Source organism: Rhea pennata, chromosome 14 (genome assembly GCF_028389875.1).
Source record: "Rhea pennata isolate bPtePen1 chromosome 14, bPtePen1.pri, whole genome shotgun sequence".
Taxonomy (NCBI): domain Eukaryota; kingdom Metazoa; phylum Chordata; class Aves; order Rheiformes; family Rheidae; genus Rhea; species Rhea pennata.
Window position 1 is genome coordinate 9,785,220 of NC_084676.1, and position 26,501 is coordinate 9,811,720.

Sequence of the window (26,501 nt, forward strand, 5' to 3'; positions counted from 1 at the left end):
ATATTCCCGCTGTCAGAGTGTAAGCTTGTTTTCAGATTGTTCCTCCTTACCAGCTCCCTGATGCTTTCTTAGTACCTTGGCTCACTGAATAGTGATGTTTCAGAGATTGTCTATGCTCTCTAGAGAGTATTATTCTGATTCCTAACCACACTGTGTCCCTTATCATTATTCTTCTCCCCTCCATGGTGTTGGTGGCTTTGCACTTCATTATTGCTAATCCTCATTTCCAGAGTTGTCTCAAATGTCAGTAACAGTGAATTCAGTACTCACCTAGCTTACTATACCAGTGTACCTGGCTTCCCCCAAGCCAGATGAAACTTCTGCTTTTCATTGCCCTTCCCACCTCCACTAACAGGGCAGAACTTGCATTTGCAAAGGCTGTCTGTAGTGCTAATGGCACCAGCTGACTGCCATGCTGCTGTGTGCATCTCAACCCAAAGAGCCAGGACTTTGTAGGAAAAATCCTCTGACTGATCTCTTACTTGGAGCCCGTGAAGGCTGCAGAAGGGGTTTCTACTGCCAGGAGTCCACATGTACTCTGTGCGTAGCTGTGGTCACTTACCATGCCCCACTTGCAGACATGGGCTGCTCTCTGACAAACTGTTGTGCCACCAATGCATGTTGGCTGCTACCAGTTGCACCCTCACCGCCATGCATGGTGCCTTCCATCTGACTAACCTGGAATCTTGTTTATTTACCTTAATTAATTAAACTTATTAATCCCTTAACTGAAGAAAAATTAATTTCCTTCAGGATTTTGGATAGTTGGTAGTTACCAGAAACTGCAAATAAAGACCACTCTGAATAATCTGCTGTGATTCTGCAAGTCTGTGGAAAGTAGCAGCTTCACTGTCCCTTCCTCCAGCCGCCTCAGTTAGACCTGAAGTGAGGGTAGATTCAGTAGCAGGAACAAGGCTTATGCCACAATGGAGAAAACAACAGTTTAGTTGTCAGATGTGTATATTTTTCTGTATATTTTTAAAATAAAACAATATTTAAATTCTGTTTGGCTTTGATTGTTTGCAAAGAAAATTGAATTTCTGCAAAAGAAAACGACCTCTGTTTCCTGAATGGAAACTTGAAGATGATCTGAAACCCAGGACTGCAGAAGCTCTCTGGACAGTGTCCCTTCCTTCCTCTGCACTGGAGAGCAGAGGGAAAGAACCTCCTGCCATGTGTAGGTTGCATGTGTTGTCTTTTCTCTTCGGACAGCTGAGTTGCTGCCTGGAACTGAAATTTTTCTGTTTGCAGTGAGGAATGGGGATGATGATGAAAACAAGCGCTTTCACACAAGAGTTTGCCCACTTAACAGTAGCGAGCCAAACCCTTTCTATGCCTGTCCACGGACCAAGACGCTGAAATTTTGCAGACCCATAGAAATGCAGATTTTTAGCACAATAGGGTGTCAGGCTCAAGGTATAAATCTAACCCCACGTCTTGCCTTTCTCTAGCAGATCCTACAAGCGCATTAAATCTTCAGTGGTTCAGGGTGCTACCAAGAGCATGGGGGGCAATCTGTCTTCTCTTTTTGACAGAATTAGGCCCTGGGCATGTGTCTGTTAATGCAGAGTGAACCGTTTCCCTTTAAAATCATTGCTATTATTAAAGTGATGAGGAGGTGATCTTCTGACTGCTCTGCAGTCTGTCGAACAGCAGCCAGGCAGAGGTGAGCTCAGCAAATTTGTACTGTGTTGGCAGTCCCCTTTTATCGCTGTTGCAGCGAGAACACCTGTGGGAGATCTGACAAGCAGCTGGGTGACTGGCAGAGTACGTGATAGCAGCCCAGGAGTGCGCTCGCTGCACCCTGACCGAAACCCGTCAGGGCCGGGCATGCTTGTTCCCTTTCGTCAACAACGTCTAGCTGCTCCATAGCCAGTAGCAACCCACACTTAGCACAGTCAAGATAAAACGGGCCCTTAAGATACCCAGAGCAAGTCCTGCCGGGGTGTCCAACCCATGCGTCCAGCAGCCTCCCATCAGCGACCCCCCTGCGTGGCTCCCAGGGCTCCCTGTGCAGTTTGGAGTGCAAGACCTTCATTAAATCTACTGATTAACTCCGCATGAACCTTGAGTGTCTCTCCATGCCAGTAGCCGACCCTTCTTTTCCTTTCCCACCTTGAGGTCATACGTGTCTTTTAAGAGGAAATCTTCAAAGTCTTGTAAAACTGATATATAAACATTTGAAAGCAAAGAATATTTCGAGGGAGAACTCATTTGTCTGAGGTTGCTTTAAAAGAATTTTTTTTAAGCGCTATTGCGATTCAGAAGGCCCATGGCTTTGTGTCATGCTAGTCAATGAAAGGCACCAGTTACCTCAATAAACAGGAGAAACTGCTGTTGCCCAAGCATCTGCAGTTCCTACAAGTAGTGTAAATCTCAGGACTCTTCTCTGCTCCATTATCTGCTTTATTTTGAAAATCGTGGGAAATGGCTCATCCTTTATGAACTTGATGCCCTCCAAGATCTGCTCCTGTGTGTGGCCCAGCTGGCAATGGAGCTCTTTGGACAGATTCTTCAAAGCTTTTCAGCTCATTTTCATGGATCTTAGAAACTGTCCCCCAAACAAGCAGAACAATGAGACAAGCCCAGAGTTCAGGGCTGTAACTATTACTAATGCTAGTATTGTGACATGGAAATCAAAAGGAGGACTTTCTTTTCTTTTTTTTTTTTTTTTTTAATCTGGGATTTTTAAAAATGAGAACACCTGGTTCAAATCAGAACTGACGCTGAAAACCCAAAAGCTGGAGTTTTTGGCTGAAAATTGATTTTTTTTTTTTCTTGGTCACAAAATCCTGCAACCCAAAGAAATACTGCCAGCTGAAATCTCCGTTAACACCTCCATCCCTTCCTCCCCTCCTTACAAATGTTGCAATGAAGCCTCTTCATTTTATTATTATTTTTTGTCCACATCTTTTCAGAGCTGCTTCTTTCAATGTCTCTAAAATCTTCAGATATGTTTGCAGTGCAGGCGGCTCGTGTGAGCAGAGCTGAGCCAGATGCCAGCCCTGCCCCGTACATCATTGAGGTCTCCCTGCCCTCCCTGGCCATCAGCAGTTTCTTTGGCGGTCAGCCTCTGTCCAGCAGCCAGAGGCAACTGCACGATTGCAGGGGTGTTGAAGGGATTTTGCTGGCAGCGCCACAAGCATGAGCGGCAGTGCTGTATGCCTTGCCCAAGGCTATCCAAGAGGCTGTCCTTTTGCAGACCACCCTCTGTAGCAGAGCACACAACTGGCTGGGCAACATTTTCAGTCTAGCTTTTGGATGTCTCTCCTCTAGATCTCCAGAGTAGTGAGGTGGTGGCCTTTCAGCTAGTCAGCAAAACAGCACAATTGGGTTGTCCTAACACAAACCATATGGCACCTCTTGGTCCTTGGAAAAGGAAAAAGAAAGCTTCCTTTTCTGTGGGAGCAGCTAGCATCCACTGAGAGGCAGCCTGTGTGGGGAGTGTTGGTGGTGTGCTTCTTCAGATATGCTCAGAGGATTGATGCAGTACGACAAAGATGTGTTAGGCAGAAGCAGCAGGCGATCCCATCCTCCTGCTTTGATGTTTATTTGTCCTTCTGCACTCTGGGACCTGGGCGGGGAGTTGGCATGGTGCAACATGTACCTGGGGCTGTGCTGGCAGGGGTACATATCCCATGCTTCCGCTGGCAGAGACCAACCCCTCCTCAATGTGCTCCTGGCACAACTTGTGGCCCCAGCTCAAAGACGTGGGGTCCTTGTAGATATCAAACTGAAAAAGAAGCAGAGATGCTTAGAAAAGGGGAGAAGTGGAGAGCCCCACCACTTCTGCAGATGGAGCCAGCTACCTTCTGAAAGTCAGTGACCAGCTAAAGCACCTTACCAATTGCAGCTGCCTGCTGAAACGATGCCAAGCTGAGTCCTTTGGGCATTGCGCCTCTGAACAACAGGCTTGCAGGTAGCATCACTAGCAGCTCCATTCTCAACTTCCTCTGGTCAACAGGGGCTGAGCAGGGTTTGTAAGTGCAGTCAAATAGGGGTGTTAAATGACATATGAACCAAGGTCTCTGCAGACACCAGTTGGCTCATTTATTCCTAACTGACCTGGCACAACAGTTGGATCAACTTCCCTCATGTTGTAGCGATAGTTAAAGGACCTATTCAGCCAACCTTGACTGTAGCTCACTGTGTAATGCAGGCAGCAAGACCACGCAAACATAAGGAGGTAGAAATCTTCACTCAAACTCAGCAATGTGGTAGGACTTTGAGGAGTAGGATTAGTGCTAGAAAGCAGGCAGCAAGAGGAAGTTATCTTCTTACCTGCAGGAGGCTGCTGAGAAGCACGAGGGATCCAAGGCTGAGTTTGAAAAGGTACTTGGATGTAGAGACTGTGAATTAAAAATTAAAATGTATCCAACCAAGGTCTGAGGGAGAAAAAAGAGGGAACACAGGTTGCAGGACAGAAAATGAGCTGCACCTAGAGAACATTCCCCACTGGCATTTAAAGCAGCACAGCAAACACAGAAGGCAGAAGCTGCAGGTGCCTTATGGAGGGAGAAGCAAAGCTTAGAAGGAAGAGGTAAATACTGATGAAAGCTGTGAAGAATTGCTTCCAGGCAAGCCAAGCAGTTGCTGAGGACACAGATCAGCATAGCTGCGCAGGCAGGCAGAGAGGTCCATAGAGCTGGCAGAAAGCAAGGAAACCAAACCTTTTAACCATTTGTCCCTGCAAAGACACCTGTCAGACCCAGACAGCAAGCAGGGGTTGATGTATGCTGAGAGCAGGCAAATGCATACACTATTCTACGTGACGCTTCTGGTCTGTGCATATACCAAGCAGCCGAGGCCTCCAGAGTCCTCCCTGACTGGAACCTGTGTCACACAGAAGCTAAAATCAATGTCTGAAAAACAAGGAGTTCCTGAAGTCTGTTTATAGCACAGGGCTGTGCTTTCCTGCCAAAGGAGTCCTCATGTATTTCCCAGCACAGAGATAGCAGTTTGTCTGACAAAGCCGAAGGAAGGATTAGGTACTGGATGTCTACGCCTGAGGCACTGATATAAATTGAAACTAAAAGGTCAGCCCAGGACAGCTTCTCAGAGACGAACAGTGAAATAAATCCCAAGAAGCAAGAGTGGGATTTGGCAGCACCCCTGACTTATGGATGATAATAAGTTTGAGACAATAGTAACTTTTAGAGCATGCACAATACTGGCCCTCAGAGGCTGCTTCTTTAGCAGAGCAGCCTGGTGAAGAGAGATGGGAGAGCCTGTCAGAGAAGGACAAGAACTGGTTGAGACAGAGACCATACATACACTGTAAATTTTTTTTTTTTGGAAAATCTGATTTGGAGAATGAGACATCCAAGTGTGTATCTGTACCAACTCAGGTATCTTTTAAAAAAGCTGTTCACATAGGAGAGCAGAGGTGTTACACTGCAACACAGGCTAATGCATCTTTATTTGCTAAAGAAGAATCTCTGGAAGTAATGATGGGAACACAGGTCTAGCAGGGACCTCTTGGGTTAGTTAGCAAGCCCAACCCTTTCTCTCATTGCATGCTAACTTTTGTATATGCCAAAAGAGCTCTAGTTTGAAGTTCCTTAGATGTCTTGCCTGTGATCGTACTGGGAAGCTCCCACTTCACAGCTTTACTGGCTAGCAGCATCTCCTAATATCCAGCCTAGCTCTGTCCGTGGCTGGCTTCGGCCCAGTTGTGATAATGACAGTGCTGCCCTTCAGCTTCAGTAATATTTGTTCCTTCTCAGTCTTCCTCTTGTTAGGCAAAGGGACTACTCTCTTTTAGCTTCCACTCCGTGATAGTTTCTCCTTTCCTTCTGTCCTAATAATGCTCTGCATCCTCCTCTTCAGGTAGGAACACTTTGCTCCTAGCACCTGCATTCATTCACACCTTCCTTTTGGCAGTTCTGAATCCACTCCAGCAAATCTGGCTTGTTCAACAAGGCAACACCAAAAGCATCTTCAAGTCACAGGTTTGTTAAGCTACATTAGGCTTTTCTTTCTTGGCTCTAAATCAGAAGAGATAAAGCTTTACAAGAGAGGAGCTGCTTGCTGGACACTGTTTAAGATTGGACATTTAGAAGGTGCTGAAGCTGTTCCTTCTTAGAAGAAAGGCATGTTCCCAGAAGAGCCACACCTGCCTGTAGATCCTTCCCTCCATGAGAGAGTATTTGGGTGCATGAGCTGTTCGCTCACAGTGGTGTGGCATTTCCAGGCATTGCCACTAACTTGCTGCCCAGTTAGTCCATCCTGCATGTCCCCATCCACTTACAGAGCTTTCTGCATGTCCTTGCCCACGGGGAAGGTTGAAAACCACCGAACTGGTGGAGTCTGGGGCAGCTGCGGTGCCAGCTGGCCTGGCCAAGCCTGGCAGATGTGGGCTCTGCTGCTGCCCATTCACCTGGGCCAGGAGCCGGCTCTCCTCCCCTGGCAGGGAGCCTTTGTGGTTGGTGCCAGAGCAGGGACACCCAGCACCAGAGACACCAGCCAGCCAAGGTCAGCAGCAAAAGTTGTTCCTATTCACAAAAGCCAGTTATTGACTTCTCTTTTCCTCCAGTAACAGGAATGCATTGCTTCCCCGGCGCAGGAGAGGAGGCTACCTCTGCTCCTCTGTCAGCAGATGAAGGGGGAGAGGAGCCGTAGAAGCTACAGCAAAAGCAGCAACCGGGTGGGTGAAAGGAGGATGTTTGGCCAGAGAGAAATTTATGCCATCATGAAGAACTGTCTTCCCTTTTTCTTTTTTTTCCCCCCTGAAATTGATGGAATTGTTGGGATTAATTGATCTGCTAGATTGATTTAGTGAAGTATTCATAAACAGCTCCTTTTCAGGCTTTAGATCTGCTTACCAGATGGACAGATAACAGTCAAGAAATGGCAATAGTCCTTTATTTTCTGTGAAGCTCCCTGCAAATGAAATGTCTGGTGATTTGGGTCACACCAGAAAGGATCGTCTTTAACTGCTGCCCCGACCTTCACTACAGCCCCCTTTTCCCCCGTGCACCCACCTGCACCATGCTGCCGGGCCAGCACACGTCTTCCCGTGGGGCAGCCCTGGCCTCTGCCAGCCCTCACTCCCGCAGCCTTGCCTCCATCTCCTCCTGCCTGCGTACCCGCCGACACGGCGCTGAGCATCCAGCTGCGGCTGTTGCTGCCTTCCTGGATTTTGTCCTTGCATTTCATGTTGTAATCTGTTGTGCCACTGGCAACGTAACTGTGCCCTACCAAATCTTAGAAAAACATTTCTTCGGTGGCCCTGAAGCCCTTTTTCGGTCTCCAGATTGGAAAACAGCAGGGAAATTGGCTTCCCACTCATGCTCCATTCATGGTGCCTCAATCCCAGGGAGAAGTAGAACAGCTTTGGGTTTGGAGGAGAGTTTTGACTTGTGGCTTTTGGGCAAGAGATGCAGAAAGGTTGTCAAGGGGGCAGGGGACTCCCGGGCTGGGGTCTCCTGCAGGCTGTGCTGTGCAGGAGAGCCATCACCTACTACTCGCGTGCTGGCTGAGCCCACTGCCAGCCTTGCCTCGAGGCACTGGCAGGCCCCCACCGCTGGGACGGCCATGTGCTCTCCGGCTCTGTTATCTGAAAGCTACTGTTCTAGGAGGGCTGGCTAAATCAGTATAAATCAGCAGAATAAAACGGCAGGGACATCTCAGCGTGTTACGGGTCACCTCAATTAGGGCCACTGAGGCACTCCCACCTGGTGGCATCTCCGAATAAATTCTGGATATATTCCGTGCAATGCCACTGACCTCCAGAATCCCCCCAGGCACAGCTGGGCACAGGCACTTGCTCCAGCTTCCTGGCTGTGCTGCCACACAGCACTTGTTGACTGCAGGTGCTTTAAGTATCATTTCTTCCAAGAGTCTAGACTCTGTTCATATGGCTACTGGGGACAGGATACACTGGAAAATGGGTGTTAGCTCATCTCAGCTGTCTCTTGCTGACAGCAAGATGGATCCCTGGAGACCCTTCTCCTGGTGTTGTGTTGGGGACTACATAAATACCTTCAAAGACTGGTGCTCTTAAGCCACATCACCACCTGGGGACTTTTCCATGCAGTTGCAATTTTTTCTTGCGATCCAGCCCTTTGCTTTGTTACAGCCTGTTATTCCCACGCAAGCACATTCCAGGAGCTCCAGCTGTCGCACTGGCCTCCTCCCTCAGGCTCCTTCCGTGCACACTGACCCCAATCATTATGAATCCGGAGTCACGACATAAAGCTAGATACTGAACTTACACCGCTAGCGTTTACTGCAAAGGGAGAAGAACGGTGTTTCAGGACAGGCTGATTTTCTTTCCATTAGCCAGCACCCAGGCCTGGAGCAATTCCCGCTGAAGTTTCCGGGGCAGCTGGAGCCTCTCCTGCTGCTGGTCCGAGCCTGCAGGAAAAGCAGTCGCCCCGCAGGGTGGCCAGTGTCCGTCGGAGGCGAGCATGGGCCAGGGGATTTCTTCGCGGAGGGCCAGCTGCTCATTCTGCATGGGCTTCCCAAAGCCCAGGATATCAAACCGAGGCTTTTCCTGCACACTTAGCTTAAAACAGTGAATACTTGTATTTAACCGAAAAAAGTCGCACGTAAAATAGTAGCACACAGGGCTTTCCTGCACCGCAACCGTGCAGGCGGCAGCGGCGCGGCTGCGGCGCGGGGCGCGGGCAAGGCGGAGGCTCCGAAGGGGACGAGCCGGGGAGGCGCCGCGGTGCCCAGCGCCGGGCGCGCGGCCCTGCCTGCTGCCGGCGCGGTGCCCGGCGCTGCCCGCACCGTCCGCCCCGGCTGCTCCCGCGGCAAGCCGGCGGGCGGCGGAAAGCACTTTGTGGGTCGCGAAACACCTCCTCCCCGAATTCAGTGTGCACCAGTAAACTGAAGTATTACCAGCACAGACTTGTTGCTTTTTTTTTTTCCACTTTATAGTATATATGTTATAGTTTATTTATAGGCAGATCACTTCACTATTTACAGTACATGAGCGTAGAGATTCTACAGTCTTTGTGATGTAAACAAGTAACTCCGCGGCAGGGGGAGTCTGAAAAAAGAAGCCAGTTCTGAAGTATTTACACAATTTAAAATAGAACTTTTATACCCACTGGATAGATATAGATAATACATTGAGCGATTTGGTTAAATTATCTATGAAACTATAGAATCTGACAATGTAAAAATACAAGAAAACGTTCTCTTGTTTTAGAAGGTAGACAGTTAAATCACACTAGAAATAAATCTCTTTTTAAAAATAATAACAATAATAATAAAGGAAAGGCATAAGAATCCATGCCGTCTTTTAAGGTTAAAGTATATTACATAAATAAGGACACAACGGAACGGAACTGGGGGAAAAAAAATTAAGTGAAATATAAAAAACCATTACCGATTAAAAAAAAAATCAGACTAAAACCTTGATTCCTAATCACAGAGGGATCAATTCTGCTAGTTTTACTTACTCTGCAAATAGAAAATCACAGAGTTAAGTAGTACTTACTCAGCATGAGGAAGGGAGGCAGAATTGGCCCCTATTAGCAGTGTCCTTTTATTCAAAAAAAAAAAAAAGAAGAAGAAGAAGAATTTAGCTTTTATTATAAATAACAAAGCAGATGTGCCCCTTTTTAGGTGAAATTCTTACACCTTTCTCAAGAAATGCATCAATTTAATCTTCCTCTCTTTCTTGCGTGCGTACACACACTCCCTCCCCCCTTAGTATTTAACTCAGTTTGGTGCTCTGATAAATAATGCCCCTTTCAGTGCCACCTGGTGTGTAACAACCAGACTTCCTAAGCGACTACCTGATTCCAGAACTGATGAAGGAAGAGGAATGGAACCCAGAAGAAGGCTTTATTTGGTTCTGTATTGCTTGAGATTGTCAGGGAGGGACTAAAAGATGCTTAGAACAGAAAGGGTTTCAAGGCTCAGCTACGCATAACGATGTGTTTCAGTATTCAGCATACTTCCAAAAAGAAAGGGAAAAAATGAGCATAAAAAAATAAAAGTGCTGGTCTGTAATGTTCCTTGGCATGTACCAGTGCTGAAATCAGCCAAACTGTAACCTAGTGACTGAGCTGCTGCTTCTTTAAGGAAGACACACAACTCAGAAAGCTGCATGGGGCAGGGATCGGGAGAAACCTTTTTTCGGGGCAACATCAAACTTAAAACCCTGGATTGTCCTCTGCATTCAGCCCAGACATTCAGAAACATTTACTCCTTTCAGGAGTCCCAGGAATCCACTAGATTCCAAGCCAAAAATGTGTATCCCACCCTGAAACACTGACACTGCACGGGGCAAATCTGTGCAAAAAAGTGGAAGGGCGTTTCACCACTAAATTCTTCACATTTAGCATTTCCCCGCAGTACTTCAAGGAAACTATCAGGGGACATTCTATAGTTAGGTATTTTTTAAAAAATAAATCTGCTCCTTACTTATTGCCATACTGTAATATACCCTTTTGCTCCCATCTTGTCTCCGAGAGACCCCTTTTCCTGGCAGCATGCCCCGGCCTGGCAGGCGTGGGCTGTGCCCCGTCGAAGGCCGGCGGAGCCCCGTCCCCGTCGGGGCCGCTGGCGCCGCGGCACACGGCCCACGTGCAGCGAGCTGCGGCGGCCTCAGCGCGCACCCCTCCCAGGGGCGCGGGAGACGGAGCCGCCGGGCTCCCGCTCGGCGCCCGGGGCCGGGCTCGGTGGCGCTTAAAGCTACTCCTCTGGCGGCAGTGCCCCTCGCCGCGGGCACCCGCCCCGGCCCCGCGGACCAGGATCGGGGGCCCGCAAAGTGCTGCGTGCCTTTGGCTGCCCGGCAGCGCGGGTCTCCTCTCCCTGAGCATCGGGGCACCTCCTTGCAGTGGGAGTTTCGTGCCTGCCCCTGCGTCCTCTGTAGGATCCGAAACAGGATCGTAGTCCATTAACAGAGGAAACTACCATCCGCACCTTGCGCCAAAACCCTCTTGCAACACCCCTTTGCAGACTAGAGCACTGTGAGCTAAAGAAACCTTTATATTTAAAACAAAACCAAAAAAAAAAAAAAAAAAAACGAAGTGGAAATTTATTTTTCACCACAAACCTTGCGTGAGTGATTCTAAACCTAGTAGATATTCACGCCTGTGCTTCTCAAGTTGAACATCCTCCACCCTCACTGAGCATTTAAAGTCGCGGGCAGCCCCTGGGGCTGACCAGCAGGGACTGTGAGCCTCGGCCCCTCTGCTTTTACATTCAGCAAGGACAAGCCGCGGCGGCCGGAGCCGTGAGCAGCGGCAGAGGGGTGCGTCGGCACCCAGCTCCTGCCGCAGACGTGAGTGCATTTCCTGCACCTCTGTGCGTATTGCGAAAGTCCAGAAGAAATTGCTCAAGGGAGGAGGGAAAATAAGCCATCCACATTAAGAAAAGAAAAAGAAAAAACCCTACCCCCCGTTTATAGGCTTCAGGCAACACGAAGACCACTTATTGCATCTCTTCCTATCCTACGACTGCAGTACTGATGGGCTCTGTGCGTTACAAGATCTTCCTTTCTCCTCAGGAGATCCTTACTCGAAGCGCAGAAGCTCTGCAAAGGTCGTTGGCTGCTGGCTGACACAGGAAGTCCAGCCTTGGGAAAACAGTGTGAAATTTTAACTCTACATACATGGAAATCAATGCTTGTGAAGCAACTGAGTGATTCACACAGGAGGAGGCTCCTGCCGGGCTCTGGAAAGGCCTCCCCAGCTGCTGCATTCAACCCTTTCACGTCCGTCACATTTGATGCATTCTCCATCTGGGACCAAGCCCGTCTCCATGGGCTGTGATCCGGCCTTGGACTGAGCAAGGAGATGGAAGAATTCCACTTAGTGGTTTTTTTTTTTTTTTTTTTTGATTGATCGTTTTCTGAAAAACATCAGCACAGCACAGGACAGTACTACCCACCCTAAATGTGTCGCTATATACATTCTACATAAGCTTTATAGCAATCACATGTAAACATCATTGTTGTGAGGAAATACTAGGACAGAAAAAGGCAAAGCTACAATGAGGCAATTGCCAATAGCAGATGCTCAGTCTCGGCCAGAGTTACTTGTGTGTGCTAGGTTGGGATGAGGAGTGGGGGAGAGCCTGTGGCTGTTTTACAGAAGAGGTGTCAAACCTTGCTGCTACTCTGGGCTGAGACTGAAACGGCACAAGGACTACCAACTGACAGCGATTATCACTGGTGATGAGATTCGGGAACTGCAGTTCGAATCACCACGAAGCCCGTGGGACGTTACACCACCTAGCTGGTCGTTTTCAGAACCATGGGTTCCACAAAAGGGAGAAATAACCAGGTAGTTGTGCTGGTATCATTGCTTCTGGTATTCTTTCTCCTGCTAAAGATTATCTTATGCTGTAAGTGGTGCAAATAAGTCCATAGAGCAAAGGACCACATCAGCAGGATTACATTCTTGAAACTGAATCTCATGCAGTTGTGGAGACTTTGGTCATACTCCCTGTAAGATGAAATAATATCCCCACTACGGAAATGAAAATAAAAACCCTAAGTCATGTATAGGGGAGACCCCAGAAGACTCTAATCTATCTATTGGCAGAGTTAAGGCTATAATATTCTATCTACATAGGATGGCTGAATCCCTAGTGGTCTCTGTGTCTGGAAAGCAAATGGAAACTATGGAGATGGCTTGAGGAGTCAGCAGGATTTCCTCATCCTCCTGGGAAATGGTGTTTCTGGTCTGCTCTTGGTTGGGTTTCCTCCAACCAGTAGGGGGGTCTTTTCCCTCCCAGCTCTCCCAGAGATGGAGGGCAAGTTTGCAAGCAAATTTCATGGGGATGCCGCTTTAGCATGCCTTAAATCCAGCATTGCCAGAAGGCCTTGCCAGCCCTCAGCGAGAGGCAGAGCAGGTTAGTGCTGGCCAGCAGGCAGGCCAGGCAGGAGCCACGAACACACTGCAAAGCTGCGACGCTTCCTTCGCACTGCTAGACATGAGCCTTGGCTAGGGAGACAGAGAGGACGGCAGAGGATGGGCCAAGATGGGTAGGGGGAAGGATTCTGGTTGCCAACCTGGTGCTGGGATAGTGTATGGCTTTTAGATACCAGTCAGAGAAAGGGCAGCGTGTTGGAAGGGGCAGAGCTCTTCAGCTTAGCTGCCGTGTCCCCTCCCCTGTCGCTGCGCATGTGGATTTTGGGCTTGCTGCCAGGCGGAGATGAACAGAAGGATATTCGTGCCCCAGTTGCTCTGCAGTCGGTGGAAGCGAGCTGTGAGCGAGCTGCTCTGCCCCAGCTGGTTCCCAGCCACCAGAGGGACTGGAGAGAAGCTAGTTATGTTGCACAGACCCTGCGGGCAGAGGCGCCTCTGCCCGCAGCAAGACCAGCAGGTCCCACCAGGCCATGCAGGCAGGACCATGCTCGCTGTGGGCTCAGGCTGCTGGGGTGACTCCCTGTGGGCCTCTCTCTCCTGACCCAAAGGCAGCTGCCTCGCTGGGGCAGTGACGGCTCGTGGGCATCGAGCCCACGTGCCCACTTTGGTAGTATTTTACTGCTGCATCCTTCACCGCTCCTTTCCTTCCCACCTACCAACCTGCACTGCTGTACGGCACGAAGGGCACCAGGCCGGCTGCTCCCGACCCCTCTAACCTTCTCGCGCCCCAGGACTGAGCTCGGCATCGGGTTCCCACAAGTGGGCAGAGCTGGGGCTCAGGGCTCCAGCCGCACGGGCGAGAAGAATGGCTTGACAGCAAAGTGGGAGACCCCAACCCGACCGCAGAGCACCCTGGTTCACTGGCGGGGAGGGCGGGTGCCTCCGCGACCAAAGGGCGAACACTGGCTCTGTGATTCTGCTCTGACTCCCCATTTGCTCAGTGGCAAGTGCCTCATTACAGTGCATAGTTAAAAATCAAGGAAGCGGTACAATAAATCTGAATTACAGTACATCTGAGCCATAAATACATTTTTAAGTATATACTTTTTTTCTTCTTCTATTAAAAATTAGTTTATAATCCTGATTCTATTCACAATTAACAATTTCATCATTACACACTACAGACAAAAATGTTATGGTGAACACAGCTGCAACTCCACAACGGGAGCACGGGGCGGGGGAGACGGGGGCAGGAGACGGGCCGAGGGGACGGAGGGCGCCTAGGCTCACCCTAAAACAACCAGTCAGAAGCAGGGAGACTAATGTGTGGCAGTGAGACATCAACACCATGGGGACTCACAGACAGAAGCAGCTTTGTTCAATGTAAACATCGATCGAAAGGGACAGCAGTCTCTCTCTCGCGCGTGCGTGCTCTCTCTCGCTCTCTCTCGCTCTCTCTCGCTTTTCATAGACTGAATAATTTCTTTGAAAACGTAAACATATTGGAAGTGCCTTGACTGAGGTATTGAGGTATTCCTCCAAGGTTAAGGCTGTTACCGATGCAGGCTTAGCTGGGCCTCCTGCAGCAAGCTGTCAAAATCCATGGTCTCGTACTTGCTTTTCACTGGAGCTGGGGAGGACTCTTCCGCGCTGCAATCTGGGAACGGCAGGGACACAACATGGCAGGGTCAGGGAGGCTGGCGCCCCGGCTCTGCAAGCCTGGGCACCTTTCGGGAGAAAGGTAGCTGCTTCCTGGTGCCTTGAGCTTGTACAAATGTACTTGTTCTCCTACAGACAGGAAAACTGAGGCATGGAGGGGTTCCTGGGTGCTCCTGCATTACCGGAATTATATATCATGGGACCTCAGGGCACTGGGAGAGGGTGAAAGGGAGACGGGCTGCCCCATCCTGAGAATATCCAGGAGCAGGGACAGCTCTCGTGCCACAAGCGCTGGCCCATCCTTGGGGCAGCCGCTGTGAAGGGGGGAGCCCAGGTACCCACCAAGCTGTGCCGTCCCAAAACAGAGGCTCAGTTGGGGCAGCTGTACCCCAGGCTCGGCTTTACCAAAGAAAACAGCTTCCCAGCAGCCGGAAGCTTGTTCCCGAGCAAACTTTCCGGGAGAGGGGACCTCGGTACAGGAAGCAGCCTGGGACGCCCTGTCCCACCGGTGCTCTCCTGCCTGGTGTGGGGAGTGGGACACTCCGAGTAATTGCAGGTTTTCACTCCAGGCTCTGAGCAAACCCTCAAGTTACAGCTTCCCCATGTTCCCAGCTATAGTACACTGTGCTTTCAGCTGATTATAACTTTAGTGTTAACCACCTAAATGAGATTTTTGCAAGTAGGATGTCTGCCTCTGACTCTTTTTTGGAAAGTTTTGGTGCAGTCTCACGTCCAAGAATGAGCTAAAGCGGAAAAAAGTGCTGTTTCTCCCCCATTTGAAAGACGCAAACAGCTGTTTGGCAGTCAGGCTCTAGCACTGCCCAGCACTGCAAGCCACACATCAGCACCTGTTCTCAGGATCACAAAAATCTGGCCAGATGCAGATGAGTTCTGAGCCTCTGAAAAATGTCAGTTTTCATATTATCTAGGTAGGTTTGTAAAAAGTGTTGGAGTCTGCTGTAGTGTTCCCTCATCTCTCATATCAGAAGTTAAATAGACAGTGCCATCACAAAGCCCAGAAAATTTAGGAAATACCAGAAATAACATTGCCTATTTTATGGCAGCTCAACTCCTGTGTGTGTGTATTTTTGACAGAGACATTAATGGCATAATTTCATTTTGCTTTTTCCATCTCATCCTGTACATAGTACAAATTGGATTTTGAGAATAAGCCAGGTTATACAGCAAGGAAGCAACTATGGTCCTTGCAGCCATCAGCCCATGAGGAAGAGAAGAGCTGGGAGAGCTGGGATTGGAGGGGGCTCTCCTGCAGCAGGAAGGCAGACACATGCCATCCTTGACCTCCCTGCCAGTAACACTGCACCACCATTTGCCAACGCTTTCATCACAGAACACTATCTGTTTCTTATTTCTCAGTGCCCCAAATGGGAGACCCTGGGATTTATTTGGATGAATAAATGCACCCACAACCAAAACCAAAGTGACAGCTGCTCTGAACAGACGAAATAGAAGGTATTGAAGGATCAGGCAGTATTGGTGTCAGAACGGACATTGAGCTAAGTCAAGTCTTATAGCTTTATTTTCTGGGCCTTGGTATCTCATCCATGAAGTGGGAAAACAGAATTACTTCACCTCCTGCAAAGGATATAAAAATAAATGCATGGTGTTTGTGGAACAACTGAAGATCATGATAACAAGGACTAAGCAAAGCCTAGATCACATTGCTCTTTCAGGACTAGCAGAAGTTTTGCTCCTCTGCTTTACATAAGGCCCTATCACTTGCTGAATGAGCAGGTAAAACGAGATCCTGGCTGAGTTTTTTACTGAATGATGCAGGGGATTCGGTGAAAACCGTGTGTGCGCTTACCCAGATCAATACAGCACAGAAAGAGTTAATGCAACTACAGCACATCTACGCATAGTCATTCTGAGTGAAAAGGACCTATCCAGTGTGGTGAATCTGTCCTACGGAGCAATAAACAACCCACATCAAGTCTTGGGCTAAGGACTACTTTCTCCAACAACTAGAAAGAGAGTTCTCTGCTGGAAAATGTCCAAACCCTTGAAGAAACACAGCCGAGGAAGCATGAGCTGTGGCTCAGTTGAGACTCAGTAGTTCTGGGGTATGATGATATCTACAGCCAACACACTCTGGGTCCTCAGGCAAGTTGCTTTTCTTCTTTATACCTTAGCTCAGCTTCTAAGGCTTTGGAAACTAAGAACAACTACATGAATTATATGGGAGCAGGTGGGCATTAATTACAGTTTCTAAAGAAGTTTGGGATCCTGCATGATAAGTGTTCAAAAGTACAACCTGCCACTACAGCTCTGCACTGATAAACAAGACACTGTTGACAAATCAGCTCTTGCTTTCTTACCCAGGTCAGCATATCTGGTCCAGAAGAAGTGCCCGAGGCCACCAGAACTGAGCTGGAACGAAGGCTCATTCCTCTTCCTTAGCGAGGAGCCATTCTTCAGAGATAAGGCGGCATGCTCTGAATACCGGTAGGTGATGAAGCCATATTTATCCCCCCTGAGCAACCAGAGAAAGAATTCAAGATGCGACAGACCCCACAGTCCCTCGTCTCTTGACAGCGTGCCTCCTCAAACCTTGCGCCAGCCAGCTCCTCCATGCTCTCCCTGTGCAGGGCCACCCGTAGTGCTTAGGGCAGTCCCAGGAAGAGGGATGCGCTGAGCCTCCTCTCTCAAAGTGCTGAGAGGAGGGTGCAGCCCAGTTTGAGTCACTGAGGGCCTCCGGGTTTGGACCTGTCCAGAGCATTTCATCCCACTCACACAATGTTAGCAGCCCACCGGCTTCACACACTGCCGCTGGGTGCACAGATGAGCATGCAAAGTCTGGAAGCAGCTGCCAGGATATTGCTCCCAGGAGCTAGAGGTTGCCCTTTGCTGCCGCATCCCAAGGGGAAGAGGGCAGACACACAGCCACCCCAAGTTTTACGGGCTCCCCAGAACCCACCTGTTAGTCCTGGAGAGGACCTGACACTCCACAATTTCCCCAAACACTTCAAAGCGCTTCTTCAGTTCGCTGGAGCTCATGTTGCTGGAGAGGTTTCTGATATACACCACCCGGCCTTCGCCCTGGTAAACACAAGCCAAATGTTTTAGGCCCCCTTCCTGACCCCGACCTCTGCCTTTGCACATGGATGATGGAAATGCGAAGCTCCAAGGAGCCCACCCGCCCTCGTGATGCAGCACCGCACCCGCTCTGGAAATCAGACTTCAGCAGGGCTCTGCCACGTGCAGGCTCAGCCCTGCTCTAGCCCAGTATGTCATTTCCGAGATGCACAGTGCTGAGATGCACCAATTCACAGCTAGTTCAGGTGTCGCTCACAGGGAACCGCTACTGCAGGGCATAGCCATATGCCACGTCTCTTTAGACAAGGTTTCAGCCAGCCTGAAGCCACCACACAGCCTTTATTCCCTTTCACATTTCTCCTGCAGCTTCTCTAGCTTTTCCTGCGTTAAGTTGCCAGGAAATCTTGCTCTTGAGAATTTCTTGGGATAAAATTCAATTGTGATGCAGGGAAAAATGCCAGAAGGGTGTGTGTGAATGTCCATGTGTGTGTATGTGTACAGCAGCACAGAGGAACAATACATTACTGTCCTGCACACACAGACACCACTCACTCACACACACACAGAGTGCTGCCACGTGCCTCTGCTGCTCTCTCTCTGCAGCGAGGCTTTCGTCAGTAATGGCTTAGTAATTTCAGGGATTCCCCTCGTTCACCACCCTAATTGCCAATTCCAAGTGCGTGGAAGCACTGACGTAGGATGCTCTGGACAGTTCTGTGCCAAGGACTCTGTGTATTGCCAATTTCCAATTGCTTCTGTTTTACTTTAGGTTTCCCCTCCCCATGTCCTGATTTAACACTGGCCTTGCACCAAGGGATGCTGAAGCCAGGACTAATATGTGCTCCACCATCTCTTTTCTGGAGCAAGAGATGAATTGGGGCCTGTGAATTGCTTTTTCCAGTGCTGACGCAGGTGTCAGCAGGAGGAAGCTGTCTGCTGCCCCTGGAAGTTGGGCCTCTTCCGTCCCATTCAGCGAGGTGCCCACAGGTCACTTACAATGGCCTTTTCTCTTCTCTTCTCCATCTGGCCCTGGTTCATATTGCCACCTTGACACTGCTCACTGTTTTCACATCTGTGAAACAACAGAGAGGAATTCAGCCCCAGAAGAGGATCCTGCAGGGAAAGCTTCAAACATCTGAGGGAAACCGAGGCACATTAAATTCTGCAGAGGCAAGCAGGAGCTTGGGAAACACAGGCAGGTAAAGAGAGTCAGATGGGGATGATCGAGAAAACATTATGCTTTTCTGAGTCAGGCCACTTTCTCTTGCACCTGCTCTGACGCTGAAGTCACTGGGAAATCTTTACAGGTACTGGAGGGCCTCTGTAACCAGGCTTTGCACTTTCCCAGGAACTGCTCCATCCTCTGCCCATGCCCTGTGTGCTCCCAGCACTGTGGAAACATATGGTATTTCGCTAAGAGGTTGCTTTCTCTGGCCATGGCAGATGTTTTCAGCAGTTGCTGATGTACTAGCAATTATTTTAATGTTTTTTTTAATTAACTAGTATTCTTATTACTTGGGCTAAAAGACTAGAGACAGCCTGTGCTGTCATGCAGTATCTTTGGCTAGAGCTTGGACCATGGCTCATGCTAGCCAGCGTGCACAGGAAATCCTAAGCAATGCTGCCCCAGGGCTAATGCCAAAAGCAGGGGTATCCAAGACTCCTTCAAGGAAGCATTGATCTCTTCAGATCTGTGAGGACCAGAAGAGCCACCACGCTGGGTCAGGCTGAGGGCCCAGCATTGTCTCAAATAGTGACCAAAAGCAGGATTCTAAGAAATCATGGGGCAACAACTGCCTCAGATGCTTCTGCCTGTAGCTCTTGCACTGGCTTCTGTGTATTCAGCCATTCACAGTACACTTCTCATCTCTTGGCAGGCTTCCTGTTTATGCTGATTTAGCCTCCCCCTGATCCTGGGCCAATTTTTAGCATCCTCAGCTTCCTGAAGAAAGGAGCTCTGCAGATGCATGCAGGTTGTGTGATGAACCGCCTGTCTGTGCTTGGTTTGAACCTGCCCCCTCCTAGTTCCATTTAGTAGCCTGTAGTTTTTGCATCAAAAAGGATAATGAAGGGTCAGCCCTTATTTACCCCACTTCAGGGATTTTATGAGGGACAGTTGCATGCAGAGTTCATGTCAGAGCTGGGACAGAGAGCTCAGTCAAGTGCTCTGTCCTGCATCTCTCTCATTAGCAGGCTGTACCTGTCCGCCTGCCAGAGACCTGCTGCTGAGAGCCACCGATCCCCTGTCACCACCCATCCATACCTGAAGGTGCGTCTGCTTGTTGGAGATCGGGACCGGCAGCAGGAAGACCCCGAGCTGGATCTGCTCCGAGAACAGTAGTGCAAACTGGTCCTGGACAGTGGGTTTCTCCGTAGGCAGAGCTTGGTGTTCAGTGGACTATCGCAGTGTTCTTCCTCCTCCTCTTCTTCCTCCTCCTCCTCCTCCCCTTCCACTGGAGAGCCACTCTCACTGCAGCTGTCATCAAAGACAGTGTCATATTCAGGGGTCTTGCAGAAGGCCATGTCCTCATCATCGAGAGCACTGTCCAGAAAGCCAAAGTGCTTGGTTAAGCTGGCTCTTATCTCCTGGTCTCTCAGCTGTTTGATGCCATCCTTCCACGAGATCTCACTGGTCGCCTCCTTGCCGCTGAGGTCCAGCCCCTGGTAATGTGCATCCGGGACTCTCCTCTTGTGTTCATTCTCCACCTGGCTAGGGGGCTCCCAGGACTTGAGCACCTTCCTCTGGAGAGTGGCCTCAGGCTTCATGACCTGGCAGTAGTCATGGTCCCCAAAGGAGCGTGAGAAGGGCCGTTTCAGCATTCCCTGCTGCTCCGGAAGAGCTGGGCGTGTGGCAGCTCGGCTCAGGTGTGCAAACAGCTCTGTCCTCTCAGGATGCTTCTTCAGGGGTTTTCGGGGAGCTGCCATATCTGGTGTGAGCCCGGGGCTGGAGATGGTGGTATCCTCCTTCCCTGCCTCCTGGGGGATGTCTGGCTTGTACAGGTCCTCCTCGGCTGGTTTGTATGGTGGAGTGGTGGGTGGTGTGAGACCTTAAGCCCCCAGAACAAACCACAAGAGTCAGATCTCCAAGGAGAGCTTGTATCAATGAAGCACTACACTGTGTTGGGAGAAGAGGGCCCATGGAATCTCCAAAGGGGACCAAACCACTGCCCCACAGTGAGTCAATCCCTGCTACTTATTTCTCGTCTTCTGACCTCAAAAAGCCCATCATAGCCAGCGAGTTGGAGACCAGCATCAACCATAGGGCAGGCTTTTCCCTTCTCAGTCCCATCCATCCCCAACTTGAGGTGGTTTGTAGGCATCCTGAGCTGTGCCAAAGGACACCTCAGGCCAGGTCCTTCCTTCTCTCTGCCACACATCTTGTATGTAGTGATAATGCCCTGTCTGATCTCAACACCTGAGTTAGATCAGATGTGTCTAGGGAAGGAGGCTGCTCTGGAAACTTTCCTTAATGTGAGGCTGTGTGGTGCCCCACAATCTCCACCTCTGTGGCCTCAACCATCAAATGGCAATTTGGGGAGAAACAAGGATGCCTGGTGCCAGTGGGATCACTGGATTCTCCCTGCACTGCCCTGTCCCCAAAACTCTGTTCTACAGGAAAGGCTTGCAAGCTGCTCTTGGTACTCCCGACACAGAGGCAGCACGCGGTAAATCCCCTGGGTTTACTGCATTGGGAGGGCTCCTCACCCAAGAAGGGTTAACTCCCCTCCGTTGGGCATAGCTGGAGTCAGGTGACTCCAGGCTGAATTTAGGGCAATGTTACCCCCCCTCCCAGGATGAATATTGGCAATGTAGGAAGAAAGTGCTGTCCTACCTGCTGTCCCACACAACTCCACAGTCAGCATTGGCTCAAAGTTTCTCTTCCCAAAGGTTGGGTCTCTGGAGAGAAGAAAATGGAGAAGAGAGGAAGTGTTTAGATGAACCGCAATCCAAAAAAGGAGGCCTGCACTCCTTGAGCCTGCAAAAGAGCTCTGCAACATGGCCAGAGCCTGATGGAGCAATCTCAGCAGGGCACCACCGCACCCGGGAGGGGGGACTTGGGTGAGCAGAGTGCCCTGGCCACCACCATGGTGGGGTGAGCCACAGCCTGGTCTCTGCACCATGTTCTGCGGGGCACAGAGAAAGACCCTGTTCCAGCCCTGCCCCCAGTGCTGCCCCAGCTCCTTGCACTGGGGCAGCGGGTGAAGGCTGCAGCCCAGCACCAGCCTCCGCCCTGTCTGCAGCTTTCCCGGGCCGCTCCGCGAAAGCGGCCGCACTGACGCTGCAAAGCACGCCCAGCCAGGCGCAACGGGGAGGCTCTGCGGCCCCAGCGTGGCTTGCTGAGCCAACGCAGACTCTGCGGGCACTTACGTTTGCGCCAAGGACAGCGTGAGACACCTGGCTGTTTCTGAAAGACAGAGAGAGAAGCAGCATTACGAGCGGAGCCGTGCTGCCTCCGCGGCTGGGGCGGGCGGGGAGCGGGCCGGCGCTGACGCGGGGGGTGAGCCGCTTGCGCTGACGAAGCAAGCGCTGGTCGGCGAAAGGCTGTGGGAGGCGGCGGCACTTTGGGGGCAGCAGGAGGGGCGAGCCCCGGGGCAGAGGCAGCCCTGCGGGATGGAGCCGCGACCTCCTGCTTGCCTTGGGCTTCCCGCTCGCAGCACTCGCGGGGCTTCCCGGGAGAAAGGCCACCTCGCTGCAGGGGTGGGGAACCCCGGGTGCGGAGCAGGCGGGCCGGACAGGGCCAGGCGCCGGGGCAGGGTGGTGGGGCCCCCGGCCCCGCTCACCTGCTGGCTCCAGGAGGGCGCCGCGGCGGGTCTCGGCTCCCTCGGCCCCCTCGCCGTCGCCCGGGGGCAGCGGCCGGGGCTCGGCCGCCCGCGTGGGGCTCCCGCCGTCCCCCTCCTCCGCGCCCCCCACCTCCACCTCCGCCGCCGGCTCCTCGGCCGGGAAGCTCTCCAGCGTCGGGCACGGCGCCGGCTCCCCGGCGGCCTCCCAGGGGCCTCGGCCCTCGGCCGGCTCGGTGGGGGCCGGCGGCTCGGGGGGCGGCTCGTCGAGGAACGAGAGCCAGTGGCCCAGCTCCGGGTTGAGTCTCTTGGAGCGGCGGACGGCGTACACGGCGCTCTCCTGCCTGCGGGCCGCCTTCCCCGCGGCCGGCTGGCCGGCAGCGCCCCCGCGCCTCCCGCCGTCGTCCTCGAGGCCGCTAGGCTCCCGCAGGGCTTCTGCCTCGGCCCTGGGGCTTTGCCACAGCTCAGCCTTCTCCGGCGGCGTTTTAGCTCTGGCTCTGCAGGCGCCGCCGGCGTCCTCCCCGTCCTGCGCCGGTGTCCCCGGGGACCGGGCGCCGGCAGGCCCGGTCAGGGAGGCGTACACGGGTTTGCCCAGACGGTATGGCTTGCTCACGTCACACAGAAGGTCCCGAGCCAGGAGCTCCTTCAGGATGGAGAAGGAAGCCCTGGGCTTCTTGCAGCCGCCGGCCGCCTGCCAGGCGCAGCCCGCGCGGCTCCCGGCGCTGCAGGGGGGACACGCCGGCGAAGCGCCGGCCGGCTTGGCTCTCTTGAAGGGGCTGCGGCAGGGCTGGGGCTCGGCGTCGGCGGGGTCGCGGGCGGGCAGCTTCCGCGGCGGCAGGCAGTAGGTGTGCATGTAGCGGATGAGCTCCACCACCGACTGCATCTCCCTCTCACAGGAGAGCTGGCTGCCGGCGCTGTCCTCTGAGGAGGAAGGTGGGGTTGTCACGATGTCGCCGGAGCTCAGCGAGTCCTCGCTGGAGTCACTGTCGTCTTCGTGCTGGGCGCAGTCGGCCAGGGGTGGGTGGTGGTGGCTGCTCTGACACTCCTCAAGGGTCCGGGGGGCTTTGGTCTGCGAGCAGGGAGCCGCGGAGGTGAGGTGTCTGTGCAGCTCCGTGCAGCTCCGGCTCTGCGCGGGCTGGGAGTTGGCCTTCCTGTCCCGGGGACCTTCTGCCTTCAGAGAGCAGAGAGGAGAAACTCAGCCCACAGCTCTGCACTGAGCCACCCGGCTGGCAGGCAACTACCAGGCACAGAGGAAAGGCCACCAGGGTGACAACGCTGCCCAGCATCCTCCAACCGCCCCCTGCTCCTCAGCCTGCCGCCCTCATGCTAACAGCAGCGGGAGCGCCCGAGCGCGCTGATCTCAGAGGTGGAAGAGAGACTCCTCCTTGCTACTAGGCCTGCAGTCTCTGGGGAACAAGCCGTTTCTCTGAGCCCTTCATCCGAGGTGGCACTCGTGGGGTTGGCCCACAACCTGCCAGGAGCCCAGATGGCTGGATGCACAGGGGCTTCACTGGGCTTCTCTAAAAAACACAGCAAACAAACCCCCATACGATGAACAGCTGACCTGAGCTGCAGTGACTCGTGGGTCAGTCATCCCTGCCTTTCGCTAGCTAATTCTTCCTGCTGACCTAGTGATGGCTTGCCCTGCCCCAAACTGTCCATGGGGCAGGCTCCTTCTCTTGGCATTGCAGTGGGGCATTGCAGCTCCTCGGGAGGTGATGCATCGCCCATCGTGGCCTTCTTCCTCTCACCCCCAGCCTGCTCCCAGGTACCCGGGATCCCCCAGCCTCTGAGCCGGTGCTGCCTGCTCCATGTCCAAGGAAGAGTTTCCTTTGGAAACACCAGCCTGGTAGCAAGGACCTCACTGAGTCCTTCCCCATTAGCAGCTCACAGGCAATGATGAGCCTTTTCAGTAGGAGTTTTTCTGCTGCTTCCCAGGCAATCTAATTTGCTGGGCCTAATGCACTGCACAATTACCATTATCCAAGTAGAAAAATCTTTGATGGCAACTTCTGCTGGATTTCAGGAGATTAGCTTAAGTGACCGGGTTGGGCTCTGCAGTGCTGCATGCTACTCTCCTCAGGCTAAGCCCAGCTGATCGATACCATGTTTGATTGTAGGTCCCTTGGGGAGGAGGGAATGAGGGGCTGCGAGACAACGTGAGGGGTTTTCATAAAGCAGTGCTCAGGGAAACTGGAGGAGTCACTGGGTCAAACACTGGGTCAAAATGAAATCGAAACATTACTTGAAAGAGAACAAAGCCTGAAGTTTTTGCTGAACTTGAGCTGCCAGTAAAGAGGAAGAACTGAAAATCCAGCTAAGCCCAAAGCAGAAGGGAACAGAAAAAAAAGCACTGGGCTAACTGCCTGTGGTGGAACCACATGGGAGGCTCTTCTCCCTCCCGCTCCCAAACCCCCTTTTTTCTCTGTAATCACCATGGGACTTGGCCTTGTCTCTTTTCCTGCCAGATGCACCCCATGGTCCATGGGCACTGCTCAGAGGCTGTTCACGCTCCCCTGATGCCATATCTGGTGACATCCTTTAAGAGGACAGTTTCTGAGACCTGGGCATCAAGAGGATCTCAAGCGTTCCCTTAGGGCAGGCCCGGGCTCGCCAGCATGAGGAAATACCTTTGTGCAGGGCCGTGCGGGTCTGGACTTAGGAGTCCCTGGGCGCCGGGCACTCCCATCTCTCTGAGCCTCGCTGCTCGGAGGCACGTGCGATGGAGAGAGAAGCAACTTCTTTAGCTGCAAAGAGAAGTGGTGAGAAAAAGAATCGGACTTGCAGTGAGAACAAGGCTCACGAGCAGATCCCGACTGGCAGGATGGTGGCTCAGCTCCCGACCACCGCTGCCTGAAGGGTCACAGGCCCCACAGCTCACACCACTGCTGGCCATCTCCATTGTTTTGCACCAAATTCAAGAAGGGGAAAGGAAAAATCAAAAGCAGGGAGGAACATTTCATCCCTCCCTGTGTGCCCCATGGCTGCAGAGAGCACCACAGCCTGTGGGAGTGGGCAGGTACACACAGTGCTCAGTGCTCCAGGTGTTCAGAGCAGCTGCTGCCTCTTCTCCCGCGTTTTCAATTAGCCCCCCACTAGGCAGGCTGGGGGATGGGAAAATGAGGCACAGGCAGGGGAGTTTACTTCCCAGGGCCACCCCCACTCCAATGAGACACACTGTGTCTTGGCTTCCAAAGTTCTCACTCCATCAATTCTGTCCTTAGGTGACAGAGACTTTACATTTGCATGAGTGACTGATTTGGACAGCTCACTTGGGTCCCCTTGCAAGGCTCGTTTAGCTGTAACATGCAAAGAGGGCATTAATTAGCTTGCAAAGCATTCTGCAGATGTAAGCCCTTATGGGAAATGCCAAAGATTTATTGAGGATCTTCCTCAACATGATTCTTTCAAGAATTCCACTGTGATCCCATCAGGAGGGCCGGAGTGGGAATTTCCCTCAGGTTATGCACAGCATAGTCATTTCTGATCGCAAGGCCAGCATAACTTTCTTCTATTCAAAACTTCTTTTGTTAAAAAAGCACACCCAGCAACAACAGCATTTCTTATTCCACCCATGTTGCACTAACAACTGAAGGCGACAACAGATCAATAGCAAGACGACTGCGTAGGCTCCGTGAGACTGCACGGAGGAGACAGATCTAGGGCTTGGTCTCCCAAGCTGGCCTGCAGACTTGGAGACCCCTGTTCTCAGGTGCTGTAATTTTTAAAGAGCAATAGAAATAGGAGGTTCCCAGGGAAGGGAATGCCAGGAAATTTCAACGGGGTGCCTGCCCCTTTAGGCATGCAGCTCCTGTTGGTATAAGCAACCAGCACCTTTTTCCTTCCCCCCCTGTAACGTATACATCCTATATATACACATACATATTGCGTGTGATATATACACCCACCTGTGTGCAGGGCCGTGGGAGGTGGAAATGCACGCTCTCACCACTGGATGTCACTCCTCCCCACCAGAAACCAGGGCTTTTGGGGAGACCCAAGAGCAAGCCTAGGGGGTCCCTGCTGGGGGGACTATGAGTCACAGGTGCCACCAAGCTGCAGCCCACCCCCAGGGTGCCAATGTCCCAGGAGACCTCCTGGCATGGCTGTAATTTGCAGCAAACACTGCTAGTTAGTCTGGGCCAGGACAGGGAGCAGGGCTGGAGCCCTGTTATTACAGGGCCCTAAGAGGGATGCTCAGGCCAAGTCCCCTCGGTCCCTCCAGTGAGCG

The 26,501-nt window shown here is 51.8% G+C and overlaps 1 protein-coding gene across 3 annotated transcripts in view; it reads right to left on the reverse strand.

Annotated features, from left to right (window-relative positions):
• Nucleotides 1-8,871: 8,871 nt before the first annotated feature.
• The window catches only part of PPARGC1B (PPARG coactivator 1 beta), a 62,894-nt gene continuing 45,264 nt past the window's right edge, over nt 8,872-26,501 (reverse strand). The window contains exons 4-12 of one of the 3 annotated variants that reach the window (XM_062587528.1): nt 24,901-25,017; nt 22,274-23,441; nt 21,861-21,897; nt 21,325-21,389; nt 19,756-20,539; nt 18,489-18,564; nt 17,374-17,495; nt 16,775-16,929; nt 8,872-14,433 (exon numbers count right to left, since the gene is read on the reverse strand). In XM_062587528.1, coding sequence (XP_062443512.1) covers nt 14,330-14,433; nt 16,775-16,929; nt 17,374-17,495; nt 18,489-18,564; nt 19,756-20,539; nt 21,325-21,389; nt 21,861-21,897; nt 22,274-23,441; nt 24,901-25,017 — 2,628 coding nt within the window. In that variant the 3' untranslated portion in view covers nt 8,872-14,329. Of the gene's footprint in view, nt 14,434-15,933; nt 16,032-16,774; nt 16,930-17,373; nt 17,496-18,488; nt 18,565-19,755; nt 20,540-21,324; nt 21,390-21,860; nt 21,898-22,273; nt 23,442-24,900; nt 25,018-26,501 lie in introns of those variants that run through there. The other 2 variants (XR_009959905.1, XM_062587529.1) reach the window with 2 other exon arrangements.